Genomic DNA, 12909 nt, shown 5'->3' on the forward strand with positions numbered 1-12909 from the left:
AAGACTAACAAAAAAAAAGCAGTCTGACGAGGAACCATTAGCAAGAATGGTGTTCAGTTTATGCGCGAACATTATATATGAGTTGAGTTTCACATAAATAAGTTTTCCGGAAGCCATGTTATGAGTGTGAGAAAAATGAGTTTGAGTCAGGAATCTTGACCAGATTTGAAAACAGCCTATGGTGCAGTAGTTTGCATGGGATACTGGAAATGGACCGATAATTAAGTGTATGTTGCCTGCTTAATGAAGTGGACTCATCTTGCCACAATTAACCTTCTCAATCATCAGGGGGAGAACCATCGTCCACTGAATGTTGAAAGATGTTTATCAGTATAATTGAAGGATAGCAACTAGTGCATTTTAAAAATTTGGTACAGTTGAATCTCGATAATTTGAATTTGAAGGGGCCGGAAAATTTGTTTGAATTACAAGAAGTTCGAATTAAAAAAAGCTAATTGAATAGAGGACTTGCCTGCAGTGACGCATGTGCACTAAGCTAACACATAAGTGGGATGTTTCACAAGATTTATTCGCACATATTTACATATTCAGCCAGTTATTAGGCTCTTACTGTGATAGAAGATGGTGGGTGCACATGTGTGTAATTAAAGGAAACAGCATGTGTTTATATGCATTGTTGCAAGAAGAATAAATCAGTTGTTAGTCAGCACCAGTGCTTGTCTCATCTCTTCTTTGTAGGTTGTCCTGGGTTCTGTGCTGAATTTTTCACCTTCAAAATACTATGCCCCATGACAATTGCCCCCTTTAAACTTTTGATATGCTTCATCGCAGAAGACTTCTGTATTGGGGTGAAGTTGACTTTCAGGAACCGGCATTATGCAACGTGCCATGCTTTCCTTGCCACAAAGCCATTGGTGAAGATTACAATGGCAGAGTCGGCACCATTGCTAACAGCAGCGTATTGACACGTGTACTTTATCGGGCGACCACGTTTCACCGCCTAACAAATGTTATCGCACAGCGCAGGACGCGCCTGCATGTATCCGAAGTTTCTGGAAAGTTATCGATGCTTCTATCCGCTGTCTGTTGTCGTCAAACCTTGTGTTATCTAATTTCATCACCTGACGCAAATGGTGTAGAACTTTGTGGAAGGCACACGGGTCCGAACGATTAGTCTGGAACATTTGACGATTGATGTATAAAAGCCTGACCGGGGTTGTTGGAGAAAAATGGGAGAGGCCTTTGCCCTGCAGTGGGCGTAACCAGGCTGCTGCTGCTGATGATGATGGTATAAAAGCCGACGTGCTTGACCCGCTGATCAGATTTTCGACGATCGCCGAGTGTGTTCGCCGCTACCGCTGTTCTTTGAGTGAGCCTGCCTGTTTTTGAGGACACAAGTTCACCCAATAATACGCTCGTTTCTTTAATCACAGTTTTGTTGCCTTCTTAACCGTCACTACCATGTGACAGTATTGTTTCAATGAAAAGCACAGCACCGAACAGCAAGAACCTTGGTAGCGAACGTCAAAGTAGCTAAGGCTAGTGTGTCGACTTGGTGTGGCTACGGCTGCCAGCAGATCTGCGTGCAAAAGCGCTGGCTCGAGGTGGCGTGATAATCAGAATGTCAGTGGTGGTAGCTGCGATTAATGCCATTTTGGACCTGCGGTCATGGCAATGTCCGGAAAATGGGATGGCACAGGTTTTTTTTGCCTCTGAAATTTCAGACGTTTTTATACATTGACACTATGGGGTACATGGCGGTACCGCAACACTAACAGAAGTCATTAACAGAAGTCACTAACAGAAGTCACTAACAGAAGTCACTAACAGAAGTCACTAACAGAAGTATTCGGTGATGCACGCCTGCACACGCCTGTGCACAAATTTTGACCACGGTTTCTTTTTTTTTTCCTTTGTACACACAACATTGAGGAGTCTCTCCTAAGCTCTTCCTTAATGGCTAGGGTCAGAGGAATGCTGGTCGGAGGCGCCACCATGTGATTTGACGTGCTGCTGAGAGCGTTGTCAGAGGGCAGTATGTTGTTAGATATGGCGCCGTTTCCTGAGGCTACTTCGAGTTCCCCAGACCACATCGAATCGCGGCACATTCCAGAGGAGCGCTCGAGCAAACAAGTCGAAGGCCACAAGTTCACGTGCAAACAAGTTCGTACGCCGCCGGTAGCTATTCTCTGCTTGACTCTTCCAGAAAGCGAGGGGATAGCCCGGCAATGTCGGGACTAGGTGGGCCCTCGGACAATGGAGCCCAATCGTCCCCCTTCTTCGCCTTTGAAGAAGGCATTTGCTACCACAGTGGGGCCGTAACGCCGGGAGTAGGTGAGCCCTCGGACAGTGGAGCCCAGCGTCCCCCTTCTCCGCCTTTGAAGAGCGCATTGCAAGTCAGAAGGCAAGACCGCAGGGAGCTGCCTGGTGTGGCACCGTGGCACGGGCGCCAACCATTGGCCGAAAATGGCGTCATCTGAGCGGACTCTCCCATTGGCCAAACATGACGCGACTTCCAGTCCTCGAAGGGTTTAAAAGAAGCATTCCAGAGAGACCAGAGCATTCCCTGATTCACCTCTCTCGAACTTCTTGCCGCGGGCCGCAGCGTCCGAGTTGCTGCCGGCCCGTAATGACTGTACGACTGTTACTTGACTCTCACCTCTCTGTATATAATGTAAAATAAATACTCCCAAGTTTGTTTTTTCATCCCGAAGTCCGTCCTTCAACCCCTACAATGTTCAAATTAACCATCGCAAATGCTTGCACATTCGAATTACTGGGCATTTTTGCCCATTGGAATACGCATAACCTTGATGAGACCATGGCGCCAGTTTCAGTAAACCAAATGTTCGAATTAAGCATGTTTTAATTAACGAGATTCGACTGTATTAAAGGGTCATCGAGACGGTTTGGACAAATTTTTTAGGCGTGTAGGGTACAGCTACAGTAAAACATTCACACCACAATTTAAGTGAAGTTTCTCGTATTAAGAGAGCTACGGGCCATTACAAGTTACCCTTGTCTATAGCCATGTGCTTTCTCCTAAACTTGTTTGCTGAGTGATTGGGGCTAAGCTCCACCTTCAGTGACTCTGCGTCACGATCACTCCTGAAACAGTTGCACCCTTTTGGGTGTATATTTGTCCGACAACAAGAATTGCCATCAGCCCTGCTTGTGTTTCCTTTCTTGAAAATGCTGCGCTCGCTACTTTCCTGTCGAGAATGCTATGTCACGCTTATAATACGTGTGCCGTTCATGACGGTAAGCACCGGGCTCGCAGCATTAAAGAAAGGAAATGCGGGCAATACAGATGGCGATTATTGTTGGGGGACAAGATACGCCCCAAAAGGTGTTAACTTGTTAAGAGTGTGTGACGTCATGTCGTCACTTCCGGCTGTCTGGGAGTTGGTGCGAAGCTTCTCCAACCTCCAACTTTGGCTAAAGTGCAGATACAAACATCCAAATATTAACTTGCAGTATTTTAATGTCAAGGAACATACCTGCTTCATTTTAGCTTTGTTATTGCCGTACATTTATTGCAAGTCTCATCCCAAATTTTTAACACAAAAGAATTGTAACTACTTTTACTTTTATTGACCTCAGAAAAAGTCTAATTGCATATTTATAAGCAGCAGACAAGATTGGATGTGTCCTAAAAGTTTCATGTGTCTAGAGCAAGTATCACAAATGATTATCCTGGATGCCATGTCCTCTCATATTTAATACTGTTAATTTTTTGTACTTTTCTCAAAACACAAATTTTGGGCTTCATATAGTATTCACGCATTGATATCTTAACGCCAAGAACAGAAACTACATTTTTTTTTTTTGCAGAATGGAACCTAATGTATACTCTATGCAGTATAGCAACCAAATGTTCTTGTTTTGACTTTGGAAATTAATTATTTTGCAACAACTTCTGCCACATGTTTGCTACATTTTGTAGGCCTTTATTCAATGGGCTGTAAAATATCTATTCAGGGCTAGATAAAAAATGTGCTTGTATCTTTCATTCTTTAGTCTTTATGCTATCTAAACATGCTTTACAAATAATTTCTAACTGTGCCATTTACATTCCGTTGTGGCCTTAAACAACGGAAGGAAAATTTTAATTATCTTAGAGACTAATTGACCTACAACAAAATTATTTAACATATTTGAAATCAATGCAAATAACTTAATAAGACTGGAAAGTTTGATTAACATTGATAAAAAAGAGGATGAACATTATTTCAAGAGCAGCTTCTCTCCTTAACCAGCCAAATGCAGAGGTACTATTGCTGTAACCAAGTGTAAAACATTTTATAAACATTTGAAAAGACAATATCTTCACAATTATGTTCCTGTCAAACATTTGCACCAGCAGCAAAATAGAATACACTTGGTTATTGCTATGTTAGTCATGCAGGCGTTACGGAATCAGGGTGTAGACGAGCCTTATGTAAAAATACTGAAAGAGAGCTATAGCGGCTCTACAGCCACCGTAGACCTCAATAAAGAAAGCAACAAAATCCCAATAAGGAAGGGTGTCAGGCAGGGAGATACCATCTCTCCAATGCTATTCACAGCATGTTTGCAGGAGGTATTCAGAGACCTGCATTGGGAAGCATTGGGGATAAGAGTTAATAGAGAATACCTTAGTAACTTGCGATTCGCTGATGATATTGCCTTGCTTAGTAACTCGGGACCAATTGCAATGCATGCTCACTGACCTGGAGAGGCAAAGCAGAAGAGTGGGTCTAAAAATTAATCTGCAGAAAACTAAAGTAATGTTTAACAGTCTCGGAAGAGAACAGCAGTTTACGATAGGTAGCGAGGCCCTAGAAGTGGTAAGGGAATACATCTACTTAGGACAGGTAGTGACCGCAGATCCGGATCACGAGACTGAAATAATCAGAAGAATAAGAATGGGATGGGGTGCGTTTGGCAGGCATGCTCAGATCATGAACAGCAGGTTGCCATTATCCCTCAAGGGAAAAGTGTATAACAGCTGTGTCTTACCAGTACTCACGTACAGGGCAGTAACCTGGAGGCTTAAGAAAAGGGTCCTACTTAAATTGAGGACGACGCAACGAGCTATGGAAAGAAGAATGATGGGTGTAACGTTAAAAGATAAGAGAGCAGATTGGGTGAGGGAACAAACGCGAGTGAATGACATCTTGGTTGAAATCAAGAAAAAGAAATAGGCATGTGCAGGGCATGTAATGAGGAGGGAAGATAACCGATGGTCATTAAGGGTTACAGACTGGATTCCAAGGGAAGGGAAGCGCAGCAGAGGGCGGCAGAAAGTTAGGTGGGCGGATGAGATTAAGAAGTTTGCAGGGACGGCATGGCCACAATTAGTACATGACCGGGGTTGTTGGAGAAATATGGGAGAGGCCTTTGCCCTGCAGTGGGCATAACCAGGCTGATGATGATTATGATGTTAGCTCTGTATTTGTCTGATGGAGCCCTCTGCTACCAGCTGGCTGCACCGTACAGGCCATTCATGTTCGCACCTCCACTCATTTGGTACAGTCTACTTGTGCTTGCGTTTACCTGAATACTGGGCGGGCCAAAACTGTATTGAGGTAGTAATCCTTCGGCTTGAAGTGATGGCCACAAGGCTCCCAGACAGCACAATGACATCTAGGACATGCTCGGGACATACTATTGAGTATGTTGGGATGTCCTCAGGACGTCCCCACATGAGCCTCAGAACATCCCTATGAAGTCTTGTTGTCCGGCCTCAGCACATCATCCTCAGAAGAGCATTCGAGGATCTTTTCAGTACGTGTTGAGGACAGTTTACAGAGCTAGGCATTCGCTGTGACCAGTAAAAATGCGTGATTTTATTACCTAAAATAAGCTGTTTTCTATCCACTAAGTTAGAACCATTTTATTAATTTTGCTTAGTAACGGCACATGTCACACTGACAAAAAAGGTTGAAAGACGTGTGACAAAGCCAGGGGAAATCTCCGCTTGAAATGTCTTTATCCAAAAACACTGAAGCGCTAGAGCTTACAGGAGTCACTAAAAGAAATAATAAACAGCACATTGTCAAAAACAACTTACATCTAGATACAGAGAAATGACAAATGAAAATGTTTGTGCCTGTATGTGTAAGCACTGAAGCACAAAATAATGCATGAAGCACCAAAGAAATTGTCTACCGGTTATCGAATGTTGCTCTTTATGGCAAAATCAATCCAATCAGTGTTCTTTTTTTTTTCATAACTAATACTTTTCACCTTCTTAGCTGCGACATCATTTTGAAAAATATTAAGTATAACTGCATTTAGTTTAGAGGCTGAAAAGCGCAATATTTGCCACCAGCTAGTGTTAAAACGTCGGATTGCTTGGACGTTTGCAACAATGCTCTTGTTTGTAAAAACAGCATGGAGAGGTTGAGAGTGACGTTACAGCGGCGTTGAACCATGAATAAGCGATGGCCAGAAACGCTGAAATCATCACGTTTAAACTGTACGCTTTTGTGACTCGGCATAAAGTGTCACAAACCTGTGGAGAGCAGCTTTGGGGATTTTATTCTACAGGCGAGGTGACACCTTGGGTTCCAGCACCCGTTCCCTCCCACACGAAGAGCTCCATGGCAAAGTCATGCGAAGTCATTTGATTCACTATGTATTTTTATAAAGGTTGTGTCTATGCTGTTCACTAATTAGAAACATGTACTTATGCGTCTATTTCTTTCCTCTACAAATCTGCATTCCACTATCTGCCAACCTAAAAATATGATATGGACTTACCCGCTGTTCACTGCCATGTTTTTCTTCAATGCTGCACTTGGCTTTGGCTTGGACTGGCTTGGCTTGACTTTTCAAATCGAAAGTGCCAGTGTGCCAGCCACGATGGTGCCAGCAAAAAAAAGAAAATGGGGTGGCTTGGTTGCTGACATCACGGGGGATATCTTGCAGGTTCACTCTTTCATTACCAATCACAAATGCTATCACCTGCAGGTACTCAAAATGAAACAGGTTACAAAAAATGGTTCAATCAAAAACAGTGGTGCGGTACCAAGAGCAGTCGATCAACGTTTAACTCAATGAAAAAATCAAAGTCAAGCTCCATGGTATAGTAACGACGTCACAAGAAGTATAGCTTCTAATTTTTCATTCATCAGCCGAACCAATCCTAAAAATTTCAATTTCAAGGTTTCTTCTAACATAAAACTAAATGTCCTGTAGTGGACATTCCTTGGACAATCGGACATCCTTAATAAATCCTGCAAAAGATGTTTTCAGGATGAACCCGTGAATGTCGTTTCGAGGACGTAGTAAAACGTGTGAGGACGTTTGTACCATTTGAGGATGTCGAGTGCTGTCTAGGCTGTAGATGTTGGTTCCGGTTGCATAATGACAGCCCGATGAGCTGCAGCTGCTCCTCTTGCACGTTGCCTTGTAGAGGGCACGATGTCGCAACTTGACATGTCACTGATTGCTAGATTTGCAGCCCACAATGTCACAAGGGCGATTTTCGGTGCTTAAAAAAAAAAAAAAAAGCTTGAGACCAAGACTGACCACGCAGCTCACGTCAACACGGAGAATGTTGTATCTATCACAAACAGGTGACACTTTCCGTGTGACAGAAGTGCTTGAATGTAGTGATAAATTGTCGTTATGCATTGCCTTTCTGCTACTCTTTTTGTTTTTTATAGAAACAACTTAACCAACATTTCAACTATTATGAACAACATTTTTTCATCTGAAAGTTGAAAAAAATTATTGATAATGCAACCTGGTTAGCCAGTAGGATAGCTAGTGCAACTGATGTCAATTGGGTTAACTAAGGCGAATAGAGGGTGGGTGGGCGGAAAACTTTGGGGAGCAGTGCTGGTACGATCGCCAGCAATGCACATTTATAAAGCTTTATAATAAATTACATGCTTTGCATGAAGCGCTTGCATGAAGTTTCGATAAATGCACTAAGTTCATTCTTAATAGCTTTAATATTACCAGAGAAGTAATCACGAATTGTTTTAACTTGACTTTTAACTTTTGTACTCGATAGTGTAATGTCAAAGGAGAGGGTAGACTAGGCAGAAGCTATTTGCAGCAGATTTCGTTGTTCTTGTAAGTTGTGCAATTACCTGAGAAAAAAAGAAGGGGGAGGGGGGAACACATAATTAGCTAATGTGGAGAAGGGATTCATAACAGGCGATTCAGAATTCCATTTAATATTAGGAATGTTAACATCGCCTAGCGAAAATTCTACTCAACTCAGCAGTCGAATTTGCATGCGCTCATGCAGGCAGGGTCCTAATTGTTGAATGGCATGCCTCAAGGTGTTCAAAATTTTGATTGCACTTATACCTTAAATTTGTAGACCAGTGATAATGCATTGAAGTTGTTCGAATAATCGAGCTTGTCTGAATTATTGGTGTCTGGATCATTGGTTGGCGCCAGTTGCTGAGCAGAGGCTTTAGCTTTACGAGGAAAAGCAGACTATTGAAATGCACCTTGTGTCTAAAGCAATGCTGGAGCATTACCAAGGGGTTCATCAAGGCTGGCCTGGCTCAGAAGAGCATTGATGACATTGAGTCTGGCGAGGTGTTTGTGACTGGTGGTAGCTACTCTAGCCTTGCTGAAAACATGGCTAAGCTGGAAGCTGTGAATAAAAAATTCATAAGATGTCAAAGGCAACATTTGAGGAGCTTCACTCAATTTAGATTTAGATAACCATTGGACCATTAGGGTGACAGAATGGATACCAAGAGAAGGGAAGCACAGTAGAGGACGGCAGAAGACTAGGTGGTGCGACAAAATTAGGAAATTTGCATGTGCTAGTTGGAATCAGTTGGCGCAGGACAGGGGTAATTGGAGATTGCACGGAGAGGCCTTCATCCTGCAGTGGACATAAAATAGCCTGATGATGATGATGATGACTCAATTTGAAATAAACTAATGACAGCGCGCTTCATGAACAGGTTTGTTGTCTTGATTTAAATAAAAGCCATAATTAAATTAAGGTTTCCCCTTTATTTTTACTTAGAGGCAAAGCAGCATTGTTTTACAGCAAGAGAATACTTTCTGGAATAACGCTTGGCAATTTTAAGTGTTTGAAATAGCCTAAGGCCTAGAGCAGTTCACATTTATTTACTGCCAAGCGCTCTGAAGTCTGTATTTAGGTGCTCAAAACTGCTCCAAAATTAACATTTTGCTGCTCCAAAAATTACTCCAAATTTCAGTTGGTTAGTGGCACCACTGTACATGTGTTTACACTCTAAATTAACTTTATTTTATTAGTTTTGTTGAATTATAATGCTGGTGTCGTGTACAATAGCACAGTGTAATCGTGAGTGAATCTTGTCTGTTTTTCACTTATCTTGACGATGCGGTGTGACCCTTGCTCATTGTGTCATATTTGGTTTGCTATGCTCCCATGGAACCAGTTGAAGGTTGTAGCTGTTCCTTGAAACAAATGAGCATCAGTATTATGACATAGTTTCTCTGTGTGCGAAAGCATGTGACATGCACCTAATGGGCGCAAACTGAATGTTTTTTGCAGCTACCTTTATGCTCAAGGCAAGCAAGTGTGGAAAAAGTGGAAGAAGCGTTACTTTGTTCTTGTCCAAGTGAGTCTGTTTATCACTCCCTTTGTCAGATTGTTCACTCCCCTCGGGCTCTTGGGTGATTGAGAGGGCGAGCGATGAGTGGCTGTGCTAACTCAAGGCCCACAGAAGGGGGTGGGCACAAAACATTTGTCAAGGCAAAGAGCGTACCAAGCGAAAGAATGGTGTACTTGAACAAAGTTGCATTTTCTGTGGCAGCAAATAGGAGGAAAGATGATTCTGCTTTCTGCTTTTCGTGTGCAAGAAAATATGTAAAAACAGATTTGCAGGCCTGAAAAGAATCACTACTTTAACACAAAAAGAAAAGTTGGCATGTTGTGAGATAAACTACTGGGGGAAATGTGGCTATAGAAAAGAAAAAATAAAACAGCGTATGAAAAAGTGAAAGATGGGAAATCCTTATTCTTATTACCAGGAAGCCAAGAGTCAATTTCATCCATGTGACTTTTTCAGTGAAAACATATGTATCAAGCATAAAATTAACTGATAGGTTCTGCATGGATTCTGAGAGATAACGTGGTTTGAGCTGAATTCCATATAGCTGAAGCATGTTCAAGGTTTGAGTGGAATATTTTATATAGCAATATAATTTAAGGAGTACGGTTGTTCGATGAAAATGTTGCCTCAGGTGTAACCTAGAGCACGACTAGCATTGTTAGTAATCTAACTTACGTAAGGTTGCCATGACAAATTGTCAAATATGTATACATTAAGATATTTATAACTAATGACATGCTCCATTTTGGTTTAATTTTATGTGTATGTGAGATTGTTGTGCTTTTAAGCCTGTTTGTACATTTACAGTCAGCTACATGCTACACTAGTTAGACATACAATCTTGGACCGACTATTCCGACTCGACTAGGAAAACTGAAATGCCCAAATAATCGGAAGTCTGGAATACTGGATTCGCCAGGAAATAAGTGGTTGAAAGTGCAAGATTGCTTGGAACACATGCTAGACTCAACTGGGATGGATTGCAGCTTTGCACAGCACGTACTCCATGCCTGTTTATGCAATTTTATCAACACGCATTTTTTTTTTTTAATCCGGTGGAAAATTGCCGGCACCGGGATTTGAACCACGGACCTCTTGCATGCGAAGCGGGTGTTGTACCTCTACGCCACCGCTGCACCGTCACATGAATTTCACATGACTAGTGCAAATGCATTGACATATATGTGTGACGGCATCCTTGACACAGTGCTAAGCACGCTATCTTTCAAATGACTTGTGTATCAATATCTATGAGTGATGCACTTGCATAATAAGCGCACCCCCAACTTTGCTTCTGAAAATTAGTATTTGTTTTCCCCCTCGTAATAATTACACCCTCAACTTTGGTCTTGTGCAGTCCCACACTAAAATGGCTGCTATGTAGTTTTTTAAAAGCTGGGGGTGGGCGTGGGAGACTAAGCTCATTTATTATTCTCGCACATGTGTTTATAGAAAGTGTACGTAATATTGAGGCCTGTCGCTGTGTTGGCACAGCCCAAGTAGGGGCTCATCAGCATCATCATTTATTCTCTCTTAAAGGCCCCTTGCAAGATATTACAAAGGGGGGGAGCGTGTAAACCAGTAAACACAGCAGTAATGAAAATAACAGCAAAATATTTAATAAAAAACATGTCAGGGACACAAATGGGATGGTCGCTGAAGGCACCAAGAACATAAGGTATGGCAGAGCTGTGAGCAAAGTAATTATTTCTGGAAATAGGCTGTCAGTAACTGCTTAAATTTTTGTGGATCGCACTCAAGAACTCTGATTCTGGTAGCTTATTCCACAGCTCTATACTGATCGGTTTAGAAGCGTGAATTGCTGTGCAATTTGGTTCACGTTTAATGAAAAATATAAAAAAAAGACAGCGAAAACCAACACTTAGGACCAGAAGGAGGAACGTGCACGCATGCACACGCCTGCACCAACACACACACAGTTGCCACACTTACAACTGATTTATTGAAGCATCCACGTACCTTCAAACACCCCGTTTTCTGTGCAAGTGCACATGCAAAAGAGGTCACTTATGCAAACCCGTGCTTTCTTTTTGGTAAGTAATACCATCTTTCAAAACAATGTGGCCAAGGACGACTAGCTCATCATCATCATCACCACCATCATCATCAGCCTATTTTATGTCCACTGAAGAATGAAGGCCTCTCCCTGCGATCTTCAATCACCCCTGTCCTGTGCCAACCGATTCCAACTAGCACCTGTAAATTTCCTAATTTCATCGCACCAGCTAATCTTCTGCCGTCCTCTACTGCGCTTCCCTTCTCTTGGTACCCATTCTGTCGCCCTAATGGTCCAACACTTATCTAATCTGCGCATTACATGACCTGTCCAGCGCCATTTTTTTCTGTTAATGTCAATTGGAATATCGTCTATACCTGTTTACTCTCTGATCCAAACCGCTCTCTTTCTGTCTCTTAAAGTTATGCCTAGCATTCTTCGTTCCGTCGTTCTTTGCGCGGTCCTTAACTTGTTCTCAAGCTTCTTTGTCAGTCTCCAAGTCTCTGCCCCATATGTCAGCACCGGCAACTGCACTGTTTGTATACCTTCCTTTTTAGTGATAACAGTAAGCTTCCAGTCAGTAGCTGGCAATGTTTGCCGTATGCAACCACAAGCCATTTTCATTCTTCTGTGAATTTCCTTCTCATGGTCAGTAACAGAAGCACCTTCACGATATTCCCGCCTCTCCTGCACCCTATTGAGCCACCTTCGGATCAGCACGGCCGAGGGCGTTAAATTGTCCACGTTCAATGGCTAAAGCTGTACTTCAATCCACCTCTGCTATCCTGCCTGTAGGTCGCCGGGACGGCTCCTCTTCTTCAGGGAGATAATTGTACTGGAGAAGAACGAGCAGCATGAACTGTTTTGAGAAAGACGACGACGAGTTGTTTGAAGCCTTGTGCCTGTATTGCCTCAGCTGTGTGACTGCTCGCTGCGGTGCTCTACTCTCTGAGGGATTCATCAATTAAAACAGAACACCTCTTGACAGTAACACTTAAGTGGTCCAATCACAAATACCAGCACGCGGAGTAGTACAAACGACCCCAAGTAGTATTGCCTATAGTTTCCAAAGGCATGACCTTCGTACAGCCCAATCCACTTTGATCGCAGGGCTGCTGCAGATTTTTTTGTTGTTAGGCACCTCACTTCAAAGCATGCGCCACCCCGGCTGCTTACCCCACTCAACCCTGTTCTAGTACACTCTAGTCTTTGAGTACATGAAAGTTCTGAAACATGACTGAAGTGAATGGTTGGTTTTCAATTGGTTTTCATAGCGGCTTCACCAGACGGAATCGCGGAAAGCCTGGGTATGTGCGGTCTGTAGGCAATGGTATGTGCAGTGCTCAGCAATTGAAATCAGACTTG

The 12909-nt window shown here is 42.7% G+C and overlaps 1 protein-coding gene across 9 annotated transcripts in view; it reads left to right on the forward strand.

Moving 5' to 3' along the window:
* Positions 1 to 12909, forward strand: part of Cadps (calcium-dependent secretion activator 1) — a 450894-nt gene that overhangs the window by 109573 nt on the left and 328412 nt on the right. For all 9 annotated transcript variants that reach the window (XM_065428684.2, XM_065428681.2, XM_065428685.2 and 6 more), the window contains one exon: positions 9467 to 9533. In XM_065428684.2, the coding sequence (XP_065284756.1) occupies positions 9467 to 9533 (67 nt within the window). The remainder of the gene's footprint in view (positions 1 to 9466; positions 9534 to 12909) is intronic.

The sequence above is a fragment of the Dermacentor albipictus genome, chromosome 6 (assembly GCF_038994185.2).
Source record: "Dermacentor albipictus isolate Rhodes 1998 colony chromosome 6, USDA_Dalb.pri_finalv2, whole genome shotgun sequence".
NCBI lineage: Eukaryota > Metazoa > Arthropoda > Arachnida > Ixodida > Ixodidae > Dermacentor > Dermacentor albipictus.